At 36.4% G+C, this 21337-nt stretch overlaps 1 protein-coding gene across 5 annotated transcripts in view; it reads right to left on the reverse strand.

The window, feature by feature from the left end:
• The window catches only part of DMTF1 (cyclin D binding myb like transcription factor 1), a 45787-nt gene that overhangs the window by 18466 nt on the left and 5984 nt on the right, over nucleotides 1–21337 (reverse strand). For 3 of the 5 annotated variants that reach the window (XM_061165121.1, XM_061165124.1, XM_061165123.1), the window contains 6 exons: nucleotides 17016–17138; nucleotides 15532–15648; nucleotides 13825–13947; nucleotides 9028–9122; nucleotides 4641–4755; nucleotides 3697–3773 (listed from right to left, as the gene is read on the reverse strand). In XM_061165121.1, coding sequence (XP_061021104.1) covers nucleotides 3697–3773; nucleotides 4641–4755; nucleotides 9028–9122; nucleotides 13825–13947; nucleotides 15532–15640 — 519 coding nt within the window. In that variant the 5' untranslated portion in view covers nucleotides 15641–15648; nucleotides 17016–17138. Of the gene's footprint in view, nucleotides 1–3696; nucleotides 3774–4640; nucleotides 4756–9027; nucleotides 9123–13824; nucleotides 13948–15531; nucleotides 15649–16377; nucleotides 16662–17015; nucleotides 17139–21337 lie in introns of all 5 variants that reach the window. The other 2 variants (XM_061165122.1, XM_061165125.1) reach the window with 1 other exon arrangement.

Below are 21337 nucleotides of genomic sequence, written 5' to 3' on the forward strand. Positions count from 1 at the left end.
CTGAGGCTTCTGAGATAGTGCTGTACTGGTGTAGGTATCAAACAGAACCTAGGAACAAATCAGAAAAGCTAGAAACACATCTTTTTAGTTTGAGTTAAGACAGAATGGGTATTGTAGACTGCGAAAGGACAGACATTCCCTAATAATGCTGGAACAAGCGTTATCAATACAAAAAGAAAGCAAAAACAACCACATCCCAGTAACACTGAAATTATATCTCATAACCATAGTAAAAAAAATGTGAAAGGCAAAACTATAATATATGAGAATATCTTTATGCCCCTGAAACAGAGGAGGATTTCTTAAACACACAAAAACACAACAGTAAAAAGATGATAGATAATTTTGACACTGATATGAAGAATTTTTTTTCATCAAATGATACTAGAGAGAATGAAAAGACAAGCCACTAACTTGGGACAAGATATCTGATCTGTAACGTAACTGAAAAAACATTAGTATCCAGCATAAAATAAGAACATCAAGAAAATTATAATGAACAGCCCCACAGAAAAAACTGATAAAAGACACAAACAAGAATTTCAAAGAGGAAACACAAATGGCCAACAAGCATATAACAACACATAATCAGATAAACACAAATTAAACCCATAATAAATACCTTTTACACCCACCAGAATTAAACAAATTAACAGCAAAAAATTAAAAAGAACCCAAATGACCATTAACTGTGGAATGGATAACTTATATATTCACATGATGAAACATGGTTTCAATTAAAAAAAAAAAAAAAACCCAATAGGGGATGAATCTCAAAATCACAATATTGAACAAAAGAAGCCAGTTACAGAATACCCAGAGAATAAACCTACTTATGTAAATTTTAAAACAGGTAAAATTCCACTGACGCATTATATACGCTCTTTTGACTGTATTAAACTTTACAGTAAAAAGTTTCTAAATTTTAGAATCCTTTTCAAAATTCTTTTATGCAATTTCAAGTCTGGAAACAGTTAAACCTAAATATTTACAAGTACCTAGATCTAAGGCACTGTGTTGCAGGATGATAGTACAGTGAGATGAAAAGCCTTTTCTTTTTCTCAGTTCCTTGTGACAGTATCTTATATTTTTACCCAAAATATGGAATATATGACATGTAATTAATTGCTTTAAAAACAGCTCCATAATGTTCTTGCAAGAGTACCACATAATAAAATATCATAGTCAAAAATAAAATCAAACAAATTATCTCTTCCCAAGATCAGTGTATCTTTTTTGGACATTTCTTACTTCTGACAATTCCATCATCATTCTAACCATCCTCAATTAAAAAAAAAAACTCTTAAATTATTCCATTTCCTCACTTTCCTTCTTAGCCAGTATTTAGTCACCAGGCTTCCTCAGAAGACTACTTGCTTATCTGTCTTTTCTCTGCTAATTCTATTTCAACTGCTGCTGCTAAGTCGCTTCAGTCGTGTCTGACTCTCTGTGACCCCATAGACAGCAGTCCACTAGGCTCCTCTGTCCCTGGGATTCTCCAGGCAAGAACACTGGAGGGGGTTGCCATTTCCTTCTCCAACTATTTCAACTACTATAATTTAAAGTTCTTACTACTCACAACCTGGTCAAATGAAATGGTCATCTAAAAGGTCTTAATCATAAAGCTGCCCTTTAACCATCAAGTTGGAAGAGTCCTTGGAAATCATCTACTCTAATTTCTTACATAAGAAATCAGCTTCTTAATTTCCCGAATTAGTGTTTTTTTCTCTTTTTTTTACCAACTGGTTACTGAACCTGTAGCATTTCCCCAATTTTAACTAAAGTGTGTGTGATTAGTGGACAACTTTTAATACACTTTTGGATATATTTCAATAGTCACTGAATTTCTGTTTCTCTTAAAACAATTAGCTTGGTGGGAAGGATCTTCCTTCCCTAATAAAGAAGTCAAGTTTTTCTTTTTATAAAGTGTAGTTTGGGAGGAGTGTAGCTTAAAATTAAGCTTAAGACTGTGGACATACTAGGCAGCAATGTATTGAAAATAGTGAAAAATTATATGTAAACTATCAAACAATAGGAGAATTAAACTTCCAAGCTCAAGTTCTAGCAGCCAATTATCTTGGTTCAAGTTAAAGGGGTTATGTTAATATACTCTGGGTTTGAACTCTGAATCCTCAACACACATCATTAACTCATAATGTTCTCTCCAGCTCTCAGTTCAGTTCAGTCATTCAGTTGTGTCTGACTCTTTGTGACTCCATGGACTGCGCACGCCAGGCCTCCCTGTCCATCACCAACTATGGGAGTTTACTCAAACTCATGTCCATCAGGTCGATGATGCCATCCAACCATCTCATCTTCTGTCATCCCCTTCTCCTCCTGCCTTCAATCTTTCCCAGCATCAGGGTCTTTTCCAATGGTTCAGCTCTTCGCATCAGGTGGCCGAAGTATTGGAGCTTCAGCTTCAACATCAGTCCTTCCAAAGAATACTCAGGACTGATTTCCTTTAGGATTGACTGGTTTGATCTCCTTGCAGTCCAAGGGGCTCTCAAAAGTTTGCTCCAACACCACAGTTCAAAACCATCAATTCTTTGGCACTCAGCTTTCTTTTTAGTTCAACTCTCACATCCATACATGACTACTGGAAAAACCATAGCCTTGACCAGATGGACCTTTGTTGGTCAAGTAATGTCTCTGCTTTTTAATATGCTGTCGAGGTTGGCCATAACTTTCCTTCCAAGGAGTAAGTGTCTTTTAATGTCATGGCTGCAGTCACCATCTGCAGTGATTTTGGAGCCCCCCAAAATAAAGTCTGCCACTGTTGCCCCATCTATTTGCCACGAAGTGATGGGACCAGGTGCCATCTTTGTTTTCTGAATGTTGAGTTTTAAGCCAACTTTTTCACTCTCCTTTCCCTTTCATCAAGAGGCTCTTTAGTTCTTCTTCGCTTTCTGCTGTAAGGGTGGTGTCATCTGCATATCTGAGGTTATTGATATTTCTCCCGGCAATCTTTGATTCCAGCTTATGCTTCATCCAGCCCAGCATTTCTCATGATGTACTCTGCCCTACTCTACCCCTAAGTCTTACCTCTTTCTTTGAAACTCAGCTCAAATCCTTACTCTTGTAAATATTTTCTGTACCTGTCCTAACCCTTAGAGTAAACTCTTCCTTCTGCTCTCATGCAGAATTCCCAACATGTTATCCAATACGCAAACAAAGCCTTGTATCATTCTTCACGTGTTTTCAGAATTACCACATGGACTGTTGGCATTTGAAAGGCTAACACTATGTATTAAGGCAATTTCTATCTCCAGTGCTTTAAAAATTGTTTTCATCAGTCCTCTAATGAAAAGGATGACTAGGCCTGAATATGAAAATGAACTAATTTTTTTTAAGGGAAAGGACTAGTGAGATGTCATAAACTCAAAGAAGACACATGTCTTAGGCTTTACATAGCATAAATTTAAATTCCAATTTATAGGCTGCTTGAAAAGATAGAGCTTTAAGATTCTGAGAGGCTATTAAAATTCTGTCTTAACTTTGGGGTGTTACCTAAAGCATTAAAGCTGTTTTAAACTGAGAATTCAAAATGTGTAAATATACTATAATACAACTGAAATAAGCTACAACATGTTAGCCAATTATCGATTACATAATTACTGAAAAGTGCTACTTTGGTATTTTTGCAACTGGCAATCAAAAAAATTAGTGAAACAAAAAAAATATGCCATAAGATACCTTCAAATAGCGTTCAATATTGTTCATCAAAATATCAATTTCTTCCTTGGACCACATCCCCTGCTTCCATTTATGTCCTTTAAAAGAAAACAAGTAATGCTATTGATAATGTTATTCTTTGAGAGGAAAGAATGTAGCTAATTTAATGTCTTATTCATCTGAAATCTGAAAAATCCCTAGGCAAAGTTGCTTCTGTGACCTCTGGTTTTTAAGAAAGAATACAAGTGACACTAGTAAACAGGGGTAATAAGTAAAAGAGTCATAAAAAATACTTCCTCTTAATTACATCTCTTACCCTTTCAGCAGGACAGGACTTATAAAAAGTGTAAAAGCCAAATCACACTCAAAACTTTCTGAAAAATTTCTGCAGTGAAAAATAAGTTTTATGGGAAAAAAATACATATAAAAGATTCTAGGACAAGGTAAACATAACATATTGGAATATCAAGTGAGTAATTAATTCTTAACGAGTAGTTACTGTACAGGGGTTGAAAACAATCTATTTACATATTTCTTGTTTCCTTTCCTTACTTCAGAGTGGCATATACACAACCCTCACTTTCTTGAAGTAGCTTCCTAGCAATCCTTAGGAGCGCAGTAGCACTATAAACACTTACTTTAAACCTCTAAGCAACTTATCAGATCAAAGTTAGTAGAACTTTGAAAAGGTTTGACTTTCTTCTCCCATAAGCAATAACTGTATTCACTTAAATGGTAACACTGTGCATTTGTTTATAACCTACTTCATATGGGACAAGTGATCCATTATTGTAAAATGAATATTGGTTCCCCAGTCCCATTCAGAGCCAAATTTAATTCGATTAGGTTCAAATTACTGTAACTATTCAACCATAATTATGAAGGCCCAAATTAGGATCCTTATGACTACAAGCTCTTTTTGACACTCACTTTTGCCACTGGTCATGAAATTCAGTGTATCTTACCTTTGTTAGTTAGAGAATCCTTATCTTCTTTAGTTGTAAACCATGCTTGGCTAACTGCTGAAACCTCCTCATTACCCAAGGGAGATATTTCATCTAGTTGCTCATTCTGTAGAATCTTGAAAAGGCAAACAAAACAAAACAGTGGCAGCTTGATTTAACACCCAACCTGATTCACCTTTGTAATGCTAAGCATTATAAAACTCTGCTGTATCTAAAACAAATGAATTTCTAGTAACATGAAATTCATTTGTTTTAGATATAATAAAACTACACTGAATTCATAGAAAGACAAATATTTTCTTGCTTTTAAGACAGCATGAAAACAAAATTATCTTCAACAAGAAAAAAAGCCATTTGTATATTTATATGTATAAAACATGGAGATGGAAATGGCAACCCACTCCACTATTCTTGCTTGGAGAATCCCACCGGCAGAGGAACCTATAGTCCATGGGGTCGCAAGAGTCGGACATGACTTAGCCACTCAACCACTACTGCTACTACTATGTATAAAACAAGCTCATAAATAAAATAAGATGGAAATGCTGGGGTCGAGTGTCCTGATATTCATGTTCTCACAGGTAGTTTGCTGCCTAAATATATGGTCATCTGTAATATAACCTGTTGATCAATCTAAAAGATTAACAGGCTAATTCAAAAGATGTTATTGCAAAACTGTAGTCTGCATATTGTTTACTGACAACTTTATTTTTACATTTAGGAGGGTAGGTATTTAGAGCTGATACCTACCCTCCTAAAGGCATATTCTTTTCAAAGAACCATATGGTACTAATTTTATTATTATTGCAATAAAATAGCCTGTATTGAGAAATATAGTTAAATAAGCTTTATTAAGATATAAGTCACACATTATAAAATTCACCCTTTAAAGTATACATTTCAGTGGCTTTCAGTGTATTTATGCAGCTATCAGCAATTAGGAAGTATCTAGAAAATTCTGCAGGAACAAAGCTGTTTTTTAAGTGATTTGGCTGTGGGCTAGAGAGAGCTATGGTATAAGTGAGGAAGATACGGCAACAGTGCTACCATACCAGGTATGATGAGCCTGTTATATGCAGACCAGGAGAAGAGGAGAGTCATAGGTCTAGTGACCACTCAACCCAGCTGGGTCTCTGGCCTGGATCAACTACTAAGCTACGTCACTTTCTGAAGGTAGGTCGTAACAAAGATTGACTGTTTCTTGAGTAGGCAGAAACTGGATCTCTATTTTCAAGAAGATATGAAAGCATCTCACTTCAAAAAGAGAGAAGCTGTCCATGAAGAACCAAGGCACAGTGAGGAGAAAAGCCATGCCTATTGTTACCTACTATTTTTATACCTAGTGGTAATATTTTGTATTTATTAATGTGGTTTAAAAAAAAAAAACATGGGCAAAAGCTAGAAATCACTAGAACAAACAAGAAAAGTTTTATAACCCAGCATTTATGTGTCATATACAAAAAAGTCATATAGTTTTTTTCTTTTAAAGGTTAAGAGGACCTTATAAAGCTGAGAACTTAAACAGACTAGTCAGACAATATCCAAGGCCTCTTACATTCTGAGGATCACAATTCTGTAACATTTGATATAGGAGTTATGTATCAAGGACAATAAGGAGAGCTATCAAAAGATCTTGACACATACAATACTTTTAAGAAATGCAGAAAAATCTCCTGAGATGACTTTCTCTTACATTAACAGGTTTGTTGAAAGAATAAAATCACAATTTCCCAAAGTGAGTCTAAATATATAGCAAAGCCCACTCTATGAATCTCAGGAATAAACCTTTCATGATTAATTACTATCTTTGGATAAACACTTAATGCCTTATGGTGCAAAATTTCCTGAAGAAGATTTACATTACTTAAACCATGTAATGTTAAACATGACGAAAATCATCAAATGAAGTAAATAATTACTAAATTCTAGCAGTTTCAACACTGTCAATCAAAGTGAGTGTATTAGGAGACTTAGGTACCTAAGAGGCCATCTGTCTATACTTAGTATACAGATAGTGATTAAGTTTTTTGGTATTTTACCCCTGTTTCTCACTACTTTAGAACTTTCCAGGTGGCTCTAGTGGTAAAGAACTTGCCTGCCAATGCAGGAGACATGAGACTTGGGTTCGATCCCTGGGTTGGAAGATCCCTAGGAGGAAGACGGCATGGCAACCTACTCCAGTATTCTTGCCTAGAGAAGGACAGGGGAGCCTGGCTGGCTATAGTGTATAGTGTTGCAAAGAGTTGGGCATGGCTGAAGCAACTCAGTACCAGACACTTTCCTACTTTATATATAAATCTTTTCAAGTTACTCAGGCTTTGTTTAACTTACTGTTGCTTTTTCTAAATGAAGTCTTTGTGAATTGGTTGTTGGGTTTCTTATTTATCATATATACAGGTTTAGAAATCTGAAAATAAGAATTTCACTCACTAAATACCTCTTGCAACCACAATGTACTACATAAACAGGAAGTTTATTTTAGTTCCTAATTGTTTTTCAAGCTAGTCCCACCATTGGAATGGGATAAGGGGCACTAGCTACTAAACTAGGTGAAATAACTACACCTAGTTTGACACAAAGGGCACAGCAAAAATCACACTATTTCTGAACTTTAAACTGTGCTGACTTTCACTCCCAATCTAATGTTAATCTTATTTAAAAAAACATTAGAAATTATTAGAAGTTTTTCATTCACTAAAATGGTAATAACAAACCAAGAGGTTAGTATTAGATTGTAACTCATTAACTCTTCGGAAATAATCTAAACAACCCTAAACACTGATCAATCTGATAGTAACTAGGTTGGAAACCAAATCAGACATATGTATATAGTTATTTTCAACATGCTAAAAATGGAAGTGAGCCTACACTACAAATGAAATGAATGACAAGAACTGTTTTTAAAAATTTTTATTTCTTTTTGGCTCTCTAGTTACAGTTAACAGGCTTCTTACTGCAGTGGCTTCTCCTGCCCCAGAGCAGGGCTCTAGGCTATAAAGCTGCAGTGGTTGTGGCTCCCGGGCTCTAGAGCACAGGCTCAGCAGATGCGGTGCAGTGGCTTACCTGCTCCACTGCACGCGGGATCTTCCTGGACCAGTGATCGAACCCATGTTTACAGCACTGGCAGGTGGATTCTTAAGCACTGGGCCACCAGGGAAGTCCTGCAAGATCCATTCTGAAGAAAGAATGTGCCCTACTGTTTCTGAGGATTTAGAAAAAATTTCTGTTCAAATTCCCCAGCCTGCCTCGAAGATGTCTGGAACATATTATGAGACTTGCTTCTCTGGAAATCCTGTCATTCTGCGACTGCTCTGAAGCTCCTCACTGCAATTCACAGTACACCCTTCTGAAACGTCTTTAGTCCCTGATATGTATCAACTTGTACCTACTTCGTAATGAAGAAGGGTCATTATGATGCTTCGCGTAAGAAAATAATGGTACAATGTCTCTACTGTCTGCTAAAAAGTATTTTATTAAATGAAGAGACAGAGCAAAAGAACAATCAGCCAGAAATAAACTTACAAGTAAAATAGATTTAAGCTGCTGGCCACTGAAGAGAGCTAAGAATGATGATTGCTTTTGGCAGAAATAACACGAGACAATTAAAGAAGTTCATATAGGAAAACAGGCTAATTATTTACCCTCAACACACAGTAAAATCTATCTAGTTGTACAGGTTATCAAAAGCAACTATGACTACCACTGTTATAGTTAAAATGTATTTGAGATGACCAGCTTTCATTCACATTAGGGCAGAGAACACATGGAACCTTTCTAAATCAGTCACTACAGGTAACTGCTGGGTAAAGCTTATTTCAATAAGTTTTATATCCCAATCAATATCTCATATAACTGGTAGATAAAATTTAAAGTTATTTAACAGCTCAAAAGAGATCACTCTAGGGAGATAAAGAATGCACATTCATTATCTAGTTCAACAGATGTGAACCACTCCACAAGGAATCAGCTTTTAAATTCTATTGTTGTTTACAATTCTGAGACTCATGTGGGGACTGGAAACCTGGATGAATAATAAGTCTTACTTCCATTCTGTGATTGCTACTTTTTCAGACTCAGGGCTTCTCAGGTGGAGCTAGAGGAAAAGAACCCACCAGACGATGCAGGAGGTATAAGAGACTGGTTCAATCCCTGGGTCTACAAGATCCTCTGGAGGAGGGCATAGCAACCCACTCCAGTATTCTTGCCTGGAGAAGCCCATGGACAGAAAGCCTGGCAGGCTACATTCTATGGAGTTGCAGAGTCAGATGTGAATGAAGAGACAGAGCACTCACGCATGTTGTCAGACAGAATCTCATCTCATCATTTGATCACCTAAGGTTACGTACGAAGGATAACGTTCTCACAGCCGTACAAAGACTTACTATACCTGGATCTGTGTCACAGTTCCCTCAGCAATCTCATCATCTGCCACCTCTGTGGTTGCAGTCATGGTCACCTCAAAGCTCTGATCATTTTCTGAAACTTCAAGAAAAAGAACAGTTCATCTCCAGAGGAATAAAAGCAGGTCCTAATTATTACAAAAATATATCCAAAAAAAAAAAAAAAATATATCTAAAGAATTAGGATGTGATCATCTAATTTCTTAACATATTCCTCGCCAATACATCCATACACCTAAGTGTGTGTGATATACATACATATATACTTGCTTAACGAGTATCTACTGTGCACCAACGGAGAAGGCAATGGCACCCCACTCCAGTACTCTTGCCTGGAAAACCCCATGGACAGAGGAGCCTGGTTGGCTGCAGTCCATAGGGTTGCTAAGAGTTGGACATGACTGAGCGACTTCACTTTCACTTTTCACTTTCATGCATTGGAGAAGGAAATGGCAGCCCACTCCAGTGTTCTTGCCTGGAGAATCCCAGGGACGGGGAGCCTGTTGGGCTGCCGTCTATGGGGTCGCACAGAGTCAGACACGACTGAAGTGACTTAGAAGCAGCAGCAGCAGCGCACCTAATACATGCGAGGTACTGTTCTGGGCAATGGAGAGACAATAAACAAAAAACCCCCCAAATTCTGCCTTCAAGGCACTTATAGAGTCTAGGGGGAAGACAAAATTAACACAGTATTATGTTGGAAAAGTGTTAAGGAGAAAAAATGAAGTATGGGAAATGTGTTGGGAGTGGGGTCAAGTGTTTGAAATTTTAAATAGGATGCCAGGAAAAGTAACCAGGATTTGGAACAAATCAAGGAAAAGGGCTAGTCATGAAGGTATCTTGAGAGATAGCAGTTAAGGCAGATGGAAAGCCAAGTGCAAAAACGTTCTGAGCACCTGCCTGGATTGTTCACAGGAACAGCAAGGACAGTTTGGCCAGAGTAGACCAAACAAAATATTGTGTAGGATTTGAAGGCCACTGTAAATGAAGACTTTGGCTTTAATTCTCTTCCACTGAGGTGACCATAGTAAGATTTAGAGCAGAGGAGTGATATAAACTGAGTTTTATTTTACCAGGATCACCCTGGCTGCTAAGGGGAAAATAGCCTGAAGGACAGCCCTAGCTGGAAGGAGATCAGTGAAGAAGCTAATTTAATAATCTATTACTAGGTAAAAGGTATGACTTGGACTAGAGTGAAGGCAAGTGAGGGTGATAAGTAGTTCAAATTGTGGATATATTTTGATGGTAGAGCCAACAGGACATGCAGATAAACCAAGTAAGAAAGAAAATAAAAAGTCAAGAATGGAATTAAAAAAGTTTTTTACCTGATCTACTGGAAGAATGTACCTACCAATAATAAAATGGGGAGAAGAGTTTAGAAAGAAGCAACTTTAAAAATGTAGCTCAGTTTTAAACATGCTAGATGTTTAAACCCAAACACCTGGAGTTAAGAGAGGTATGGACTGGAGTAACTCGGGGGATTTGAAAGCATGAATTCTAGGGAGTAAAAACAGAAAAAAGCAATTAAGACTGAATCCTGGGTACTACTGAGATGTGGACACGTCAGCATAAGAGACTAAGAAGAAATGAACAGAGGGAAAACTAGAAAAATGCATTCCGTGGAAGCCAAGTGACAACAAGTCTGAGAGAGGACTGATAAAAAATGTGGGGAGATCAAGTAAGACAAAGACTAAAAAAAATCACCACTGGATTTAGCAACAAGAAAGTCTCTGGAAAAAAACTTAAAAAAAGAAAAAAAGAAGAAAAAAGAAAGTCTTTGGAGACAACATTTGTAGTATAGCATTAAAAGCTGAGAGACTGATTGGAGTGGGCTTATGGAACAAAGGAATTAGAAATGGAAGCAAGTATATGCAATTCTTCCAAGGTACTTCTGTTCTAAAGGGAAGCAGAGAAACTGAATCGGAGCCCAAAGTGAGCTAACAGGACTTTTTAAAGAAAAAACTACAGTATTTTTGTAACGCTGATGGGAATGATCCAGAAGACAAAGAAAAAACTGTTGATTCAGAAGAGAAAGGAGAGAATTCCTGCAACTATGTCCTTAACTAGGCAAAAGGGATAGGTTCTGGTATATTGAAGGGTTGGACTTAGCTGGGTGAAAAGACAAGAATACATGGACATAGATACAAGTGGGTTTGTAAATACATTTGTAGTAGTGGAAACTTACAGAAACTATTTTCTGGCCACTTAAATTTCTCAGTAAAGTAGGAAGCAACACTATCAGTTGAGAGTTAAAAATGTGGAAGAAGTATTGGAGGTTTCAGAATGCATGAAACAGTCATCTTACAGTGGGAGAAAGAATACCAGATAAGTATGGTATGACTGGGAGGCAACATAAAGAACCCATTTAATGATCACAAATTTAAAATGAGAGCAGTCACCTTACTTGTGCTTTTTTCCTCCTTTTCAATTAACTATACTGGTATAGTCATAAATAGGCAAACTGACCCAGGGTTGTGGTTTTGTCAAAGAAAGGTGAGGTGAGGGGAAGAAAAAAGGATCTCAGGGTAAATGCAAGACAGAGATTATAATGATTTACCATAAAAACTGAAACTCGGTAAGAAGGAAACAAGAAAACAAGTAAAGAAGAAATAACTGAAAAGTGCTAACTAAGGTCAACGGGTCCCACTGGGGCAAAGGACTGCAGACGTATTAGAGAAAGTAAACCGCAAAGATAGGAATTAGTGGCAGGAAAAGAAAGTCTGAAGTAGGATACAAACAGACTCCAGTAATATATACAATAGCGAGTGGTATGGGAATGACAAATAATGCAGCATGAAGAACAAAAGGAATCAGAGGCAAAGTAACTCCAATGATCATCTAAATGAATAATCACAAGAGTTTTATTTTTAAATAATTTTATTTATGTATGGCTGAGATGGGACTTCATTGCTGCTCGGGGCTTTTCTCTAGTTGTGGTGTGCAGGCTTCTTACTGCAGTGGTTTCTCCTGTTGCAGTTGGTGGCATGTGGGTTAAGTAGTTTGGCGCACAAGCTTAGTTGCTCCATGGTATGTGGGATCTTCCTGGACCAAGGATCAAGCCCGTGTCTCCTGCATTGGCAGGCAGATTACCACTGAGCCACCAGGGAAACTCCACCAAGAGTTTTAATGATGAATAGGTAATGGAGTGAATGTGTGCAAATGACTGCAAAAAGTAGCAGCAAGTGATCTACACTGATTAACACGAGAGTTAAGAGAACTTTTAAGGCTCAGACAGATAAATGTTACTCAGTTTTATAAAGCATCTGAACAAAACCTCAATATTAAAATTAAAGTTAAAACTTTAAAATTAATATTCATCTTCATGAAGTCCAGCATAAATGACTTGCCCATTTAATTGGTACCACATGGTGATGGATATAGGACTTCATGCTTTTTGGGACTTTTTTAAACGTAAAAACTTTCCTAAATTGATTTTATCAACATAGTTCTTACTAGTCCAGGGAACTTAAAGCCACTCTTCATAAATTCAGTCTTACTATAAATTAGGCTCCAGACTGTCCTCTTTACACAGTGATGCTATGACCCAACATCAAACAGTTCATGGCCTTTCATGTCAACACATCCATATTATCTTATCCAGGTAAGTGAATGAGTGTGTGAAGGATTTAGTCTTACTCCATAAAATAGAACAAAATATCAAATATAGATCAAACTGAAAATCACATTCAAGGTACTCTAACCAAATCAATTAACAGGTCAAAATTTACATCAAGATAATCATGCATAAATTCTGACTTAATTAAATATTTTTATTTTATATCTTGGGGATGTAATGTTCAGCATGGTGACTACAGTTAATACTATACTTTTCTGCTCAGTTTAACAAGCAATTAACCCCAAATACAAAGTATATATCTGCTTATGAAGACATGATTTTCAACAATGAAAACCCAGTCTTAGCTCTCTTCCACTGGAAGTTCTTGGATATGGCAATACCCTCCTCTGTGCAGAGTGCGTCGCCAATAGCCCTGGGCCCGAACCGCATTATTGAGGGCTGAGGTATCTATTCCAGCCTTGGAGGGCCACCACAGTTCAACAGATTCCATATTCTTTGCTGAACAAATGAGAAATATAATCTAACATTACAGTTGGTGTGCTGTAGTCTTTCACCAACAGTATTTCATCCAAAATACTACACTTGCTTAGAATCCAGTGTATTCTAAATGATCTTAGTGAGAATAAACTTATCAGGCTTCTACTTTCCATTTAGCCATATAACACATAAAAAGAACATAAAGAACCAGAATGCCTGGGTAAGACATTAGACAAGTTATTAACCTCTCAGTACCTTAGTTTTCTTATTTATAACATAAGGATAAAAATACCTACTCTAGAGAGTGCCTTCTCAATGAGGGTGAATATGCTTCTTAGGAGAGGAGGTGAAAAAATCTTACTGTCTTTATTAAGAAAGCAAGGACATACATACATACACACAGTACATTAAAAACAAAACAACAATGATACTGAAATTATAATTTCATGTGGGAGAGCATGACTATGAAGAAAATGTCTAAAAAGACTCTCAGATGGGGGGTCAATTAAAACAAAAGGTTGACAGATTAAACTCGGCAATATGCAAAAGTATGTAGAGCCATGCCTGGCACATAAATAAGCACTCATTAAGAGCTGATTAAAGGTTTTTTGACTAATTGAGGAGAAAAATAATGGGTCCAACTGATGGGTTAAACTGAGATGCCAGTTTAATCTCTTGCAATGTGAATTTTGATTCAGAAGGGAAGCTCTAGGTTAATACAGTGACTTACGTGGAAGTGCAACAACAGATATGCAAGGAGTGGAATCATCAATACTTTGATCATCCTCAGAAGACAGGCAAAGCCTTTTATGTGGAGGTTCAGTACTATCTTCTGAGTCTATTTCATCAGCTTCTAATGAAATAAAACAAGAACAAAAAACCTCAGAAATCTTCAAATAAAAAAGGAGGAAACATAATCGTCCACAAATAATGAATGTAAAATAATCTTATTAATTTGCTAAGTCAGAAAAAGATAGCTGTGCAGTAAGACTCACTGCCCTAACATGCCTACCTCAGCTCCACTTCTTATGACAAGGAACCAGCAAACAAGGTGGTCCTTTTTAAAACATCATACTTTTGTGCTGTGATTACCTGGCTTTCCAGACATTTCACATGTAAAGATAAAGACTGGTTATTTAATCACTCACAAATATTTACTGAATGCCTACCATCAGCTAAGTTCGAGAAACAGAACAATGAGAGACACCCTGACAGTCAAGGAGCTCATAGTACAGTGGAGATGACTGTAATTTCACAAGTTTAGTAAGAACGATGAAGGTGGAATGAAGAGGCTGTTATATGAGAAGAGAAGCATTTAATTTAGACTGGAGGTGAAGGGAGGTTTCTAGAAAAGGTGTCTTGAATTTCAAAAACAAACAGAAGTCAGGGGAAAATGATTATCACTGTCAGTAGGAATAATACGTGGAGTGATACTGAGGTATGAAAAGCTTACGGTAAGTTAGGAAAATAATAACAGTTGTGAACTGCTGGAACACAGATATATGAAATGTGGCAGGAAACGAAGCTGGAAAGAAAGCTGAGATGGTGGGAGGCCTATGTGCCAAATTAAAGAACCTGAATTATATTCTAAAAATCCTGGGAAGCTTATTAAAAAAAAAAAGCTTTTGTGTACTACTGAATCATGACCACCATCATCAGCAGTTTGAAGGATAAATTAGAGGTGAAAGATCGGCTAAAAGGCTACTCATGTGGGAAACGAGAACCTGAACAAAGGAAAGGGGACCTGAGACATAGTTTGAGACATGTGAAATTTAAGGTGCCTATGAGAAACAGAATTCAGAATAAAGAGAGGTTTAAATCATTGTAGTAGCTATGCAGAAATTAAAACCAAAAATTTGAATGAAATAACCCAGGGATTAAGTACAAAGTGAAAAAAGAACACAGAACCTAGGTTGAACAAGGATAAACTTATAAAGCAAAATAAATATAAATATGGAACAGGTATAGAAATAACAAAACCACAAGCCTCAAGTCAACTAAATCTTAGTTCATTACAGATGATATTAAGTCCTATTCAAACAGTCATGTGAAATCCTCTAACACAGGTTCTAGAGAAAAACAATTCTTCTGTGTTCATTGGCAGGATTATTTCTACATTTTCTAATATACTGTATATACTGCTGGTCTCAAATGGTGTCAAAGAAGAAGTGTATTTATAGTTAATCCATCATCATTAGAAATTCAACAAATTCTACTTATAAAATAGCTACGAGATTCATAAAGATAAAAATTTATGGTAAATTCAAAAAATATACAAAGTATATTTCAAAAATATAAATGTGAATTAAGGTTATCTAAGAAATAACCTCCTTTTCTACTATTCTACACTAAACTGTCTGAGTAATAAGGCTTAAAGGTGACATGAAATCCAGAAATCCAAAAAGATTTATAATTATATGTCAGCAGGTTCTCCTACCATTATGAGGGCAATGAAGAATGAGGTTCCCGTCTGTGTCCCGAGTCAAAGTCACAGAGTCCACAGTTTCTACTGTCACTGTGTCAGAATCCTCTTCAACTGTGCTCATACTCAAATCTGTAAAAGAACAGGTTTCAGATTAAGGTTTAAAAAATCACTTCCAAATATGAACATAAAATAGCCCTCTCCAAATATATCCGCCTACAGTATTCTTTGTGTGAAACTGCAATGATGGCTCAAGTTTCAAAACTTGTTTTTCCAAAGTTTATACCAATTACTTAGAATTAGTTAGAATAATCTTCAACAATCTAAATGCAATGATTAATTAAAAACTTAAAGCATTTACTTTTTAAAAAAAGTTATTTTTATAACATCCGATGAAAGACAGTCTATTCCAAGTTGTCTGACACATGAGCAAAAACTCTCACCACTTTTTTTAATTGGCAGCTCTGTGATATACTCAGGTGTTTAACTTTCGATTCTTTAGCAGAAGATCCATCACAACTTTTCTCTTAATCTAAGAATTATTTCTCTAAAACATTTTTTTACAAGTATTTAAGCTTATTACTATCTGAAAAATATGAACACTAAATAATTCTGTTACTTTTTAAATAACATTGAATAAGTACATATATCTATCATTGACCAAACTGTTTTCCTAATAGACATGGAGCTAGGCCTTCTTTTGAAATACAGAACTGAGTCTTTACCTATTATTTTACACTTATTTTTTTTGTTGTTTAGACAAACTGAATGATCAGTACTTTAATTGCAGTATGCCATGGCTGACAGGTGGAAATGCACTGAATTGTAATCAGTGACCTAAACTGAAGTCGTTGGGCTTACCTTGTAATGTTCAATGAAGTTCTTGTCTCAACACTCAATTTTGGTCTGGTCCACATAGTCTAGTCTAGTAGTCTATTATTAGTCGCTCAGTCATGTCCGACTCTTTGCGACTCCATGGACTGTAGCCCGCCAGGCTCCTCTGTCCATGGAATTCTCCAGGCAAGAAAACTGGAGTGGGTTGCCATTCCCTTCTCCAGGGGATCTTCCCGACTCAGGGATCGATCCCTGGTCTCCCGCATTGCAGGCAGATTCTTTACCGGCTGAGCCATCTGGGAAGCCTCCAACTAAATAATACAGAGGACATAAGCCTTGATGTGTTTCAAATTAATCATTCAATATTTATTTGGTTCCTATATGTAAGATATTAGTCTATACATATAATTGCCATTTACACAAATGCATTTTTCCTTGGCAGAAAAACTTAAGAACTATTAACATTTACATGGTGAAGATCTAGTGATTTATTCACGTTTTACTATACAAATTACTGTTTTAGAAGGACATCATTCATTTTACAATGTCAAAGATGTCATTTCCAAATTAAAGATTTAAATTAAAGATAAATGGAGACCATGATTTAGTTATGACGAAAATTTGCAAATCATGAGGTGAGGTACCCAGAACAAAGGAATGCTTACCTAGAAAACAGATGGATCAGCTATAGCCCTTCCCACAGAATCCAGATGCCTTCCCTTAGCCACCAGCATCACTTTCATGTTATCCAGATTGTTTCTCCCCCATGTTCCTACCTCTGCAACACTCTGAAAAAGCAATAGCATTACACAATAACACTTATTGAGAACAAACAACTGTCTGCTAGCAGTATGCTGATGACAATTTAGCTTCTGGCCTCTGTGATGTCTCAAGTAGAAGAGGAAGGACCAACTCAGAATTCTTTAAGCAGTGCTTTTGTAAATCAGCCTCTAAAACTATTCTCCAATGAAGAACAGAAATGATAGGATCCTATGCCTACTAAGTCAGTTTACATGTGGTTTCTCAACCTAAGTTGTCCCTCATTAGGCAGTCAAGCTTTCTTGGAAAAAAACAAGTTGAACTATACCAGTGGTTCTATGAACTGTAGACATGGGTACATGTAACTCAATCCAGGGAGTACACTAACCACCAGTACCCCAAGTATTACCAATAAGTGTTATTTTTTTCTTTGTAATAATTAGCACCTCTCTTTATATGTAGTACTATATTTCATCTTAAAGTATTAAAAACCATACACTATCTGTTAACTCTGCCTAGGGATTTGTGGGAAAAAGAAATCCTAAACAATCAGGCCAGAAAATGTACATTATAAACAAACTTTTCAATGTAATGTGAAATTTACAAAATTTGAATCGACTGACTTTTAAAGGATTTTTTAATAGGATTCTCATCTTCATCCCAAAGGATCAACCAAAAATTAAAAAGCATACTAAGATTTTAGGTTTAAGGGGATGCAAAACCAATAATTAAACTTCTCATTTTTGCAGTATTTTAATTAGAACTCCTCTCCAGGATGGATATCTTTAAGAACTGCTATACATAAACGAGTCTGCAGTGCAACAGGTACAGATCCTGCTAGAGAAACATCCAGTCAGTTAATAGATTTCATGTTGTTCTCATTTCTGAATCCATTAAAAACTTCTTAAAAGCTGGTTTGTACCTACTCCAGAAGACGGAAAAATGAAATGTTAAAAAAAGTTAGAATCATCCATAAACTTTCCAAAATTATAATTCACTCTCAACATGTTTATGAGACTATACCATAGAAGCACTTTTATATCCTGCATTGCAAACTGTGAAGGAAGCCAAGCTAGGTATTTAACTGAGGTTTTTCTGTACTCTTTAAAAAGTTATTAGATCAAAGAATAACAAACTCTTAAATCATACTGCAGTCTATTTTACAGAAGGGATGTGCAAATTTATAGTCCAACCATTTAGATGTAAAGTCTACTCCTCGTAACCTTGCCAGTACTTTTATTAAAAAAGAAACAACATGTGAAGTAATTAGCCCCCAACTAATAAAAAAATAAAAAATAAAAATATGACAAAAAAAAAAGAAACAAGAAAGTAAAAACAAAAAAGCACAATTGTTCATTTGATAAGTGCAAATTTGTTACTGGCTTAGAATTTTAATGAATGTGATCTGAGGACCCAAGTTAATCTGAAACTCTGAGAAGAAAAAAAAAGTGACAACAGTACACGGAAAAGGGAGTCTGAAATAGCCAGATAGGAGCTTTATCATTCTTGATATCTATGTTATCAAAATTGAGGTGATCCCAAACAGTGTGCTAGCTTTAAAGCAGGAATCTAGGTTCATTTTTAAAAGTTTGGTAATTCATGTTGGAGACAAGTAAATGGGTCCACAATGCTTTACAAATTAATTAGCACATCTGTTCAATCAACAAATATATATCACATTCTCAATGTGTGAGACACTCTGACAGTCGCAACTTTTTTAAAACCCCAAAATATAAGCTCTTGACTCATTTTCCTGGGGTTTTCCCCTTCTTGTAGTGAGAGCTACATGGTCTATATTTATTAGTATTTAAGAAACTCCTCTAATTTTCTTTTTTAGGTTAACAGATTTACATGGTTCAAAATTCAAAGGTAATGGTGAACCCTACTTTCCCCTCTAGTTCCCCAGTCACCTAGATCCCTTTCATGGAGGTAAAGAACGCTGTTGATTTCTCATGCCTCCTCCCAGTTACTTTATGTAAGAAAATATATCTCCCTCCCTGGGGCTTCCCTGGTGGTTCAGACAGTAAAGAATCTGCTTGCAATGCAGAAGACCTGGGTTGGGAAGATATACTGGAGGAGGAAATGACAACCAACTCCAGTATTCTTGCCTGGAGAGCTACAGTCCACAGGGTTACAAAGAGTTGAACACAACTGAGAGACCCACATACACATCCCTTCCTGTTGCATATATTTTACAGAAATACTATCATCCTACAAATACTGAACCTTACTTATCTCAGTGGCTACTTTACACTGCCTCAACAGCAAGATGAAGAGATACCATTTCAAGCGCATGACTGCAAGCCAGCCAACAGATTAACAGCCAAGTCTTCAATGTGGGACCTGACTTGGCTGGGTGAGAGTGGAGTAAAAAAGAAAGCTACCATGCAGGGGCTTTTGTGCAAGAGAGTGGCTGAATTTAAGACTGGAGGAAAAGGCATGGGCATGTATCACAAGGCCTTACAAATTCTTGGACTGTTTTAAATTGGGAAATACAATTTACATTTTAAAAAGATCATTCAGATTGTAACATGGAGGACAGATAAGGGAGTAAGTCATGAGACAAGCAGTTGTCTAAGAAATGACTGTCACAATAGGTGGCAGAAATGAAAGGAGTCTGGACAGAGGATTTATTTTGGAGGCAGTGTTGACAGGATTTGCTGAAAGATTAAAAAAGAGGAGCTATTTCAAGATGATTCCTAAGCTTCTGGCTTGAACAGCTGAGTTTTGGGGCACTAAAATATATTTTATTAAGTATTTTATTACTGTTAATATTAACAAATTAAGATATAAGGCACCAAATGAAGATGCCAAGTTACCAGTTGGAAGCTGTGATTCAACAGGCAAGAATTAGATAATGATAAATGAGTTCGTGGCATGCAAACAGGAGAGATAAGATCAACTACAGAAGTTAGAGAAGACAGCCCAGTACTACTGGAAAGTCAAGCAATACACAAGCAAGTAAAGGAGACCGAGAAGGACCAGCCAGGATATAGGAGGAAAATGAGAGAGATTCAAAGAGCACTCAGTAGTTGACTGTTAAATACTGCTGAGAGGATAAGATGGAGAAGTGACTACCTGATTCAGCAATACTGAGAACACTGGTCATCTACTGGGATACAGAGAACTTTAAGTATAGAAGGTAATGCAAAACAGGTCTACAAGGTTTAGCTTTCAAGTTAAGTAGAGTGAGTAGACACTGCTGATGGTAGAGTCAAGAGAGCTGTTATTTATAGGAAGAATACATCTGTATCTTAGTATAACTATTAGACTAAGTGAAAAATACTGGTGAATAAATCAACTTATGAAAGTAAGGTACAAAGCTGAGTAATTTAGTGCTTTGTATTGTAATCATTATGCATGAAACTATGCCTAAATTGAAAACCCATTCTCCACTTGGTTTATCAGGGAAATGTATCAGCAATATATCTAATATCAAATTTTGGGGGCAAATAAACACATACCATCATCCTATTTAGATCTTCCCTTCTTTCTCTAAAATGGGTTATATCATGTGTACTGTTTTACCAACTTTGAGAACTTGAAAAAAATTTTAACATCCATTTTTAATTGGTGAAATGGCATTTTGGCATGCTTCCATCACTTGGGGGGCATCTGAAACAATACTTCAGTAAAATCAAGAATACCTGAAATGTACAAAACATTTTTATAATACTTACATTTAAATGAGAAATGTATTTGTTTACATTTATAGCTCCCAATGAACATGATGACCCTACTCAATGTAAAACCAAAAAAACCCGCTATTCTTGAATTTGTTATTTAACATACAATTTAAGGAAATGAGTCCTTCATTCTACTCCAGTTCTGTATGATGTCAAGTTTATTTATTGGATTATCTTAAACTAGTTATTTCCATCAATTAAACCTACATAATTGTCCTGATTTACTGGGCAATTATCAAATCACTCTCTTGTGGGGACACACTGCTCCCTTCTCCTGGTGTACACAAGGTTTTGTTTGTGCCCTCCAAGAATTTGTTTCCCCAGTCCTGTGGAAGTTCTGTAATTTAATCCCACTGGCCTCCCAAGTCAAATTCCCTAGGGGGTTCTCAGATTTCCCCAGGTTGGGAAATCTGTTGTGGGTCCTAGAACTTTCTTAATAGTACGAGAATTTCTCTGGTATAATTGTTCTGCAGTTTGTGGGTCGTCTGCTCAGTGGTTCTATGGTGCGACTGATGGTGACCTCCTCTAAGAGAACTTATGCA

The sequence above is a fragment of the Dama dama genome, chromosome 18 (genome assembly GCF_033118175.1).
Source record: "Dama dama isolate Ldn47 chromosome 18, ASM3311817v1, whole genome shotgun sequence".
In the NCBI taxonomy this organism is placed as follows: domain Eukaryota; kingdom Metazoa; phylum Chordata; class Mammalia; order Artiodactyla; family Cervidae; genus Dama; species Dama dama.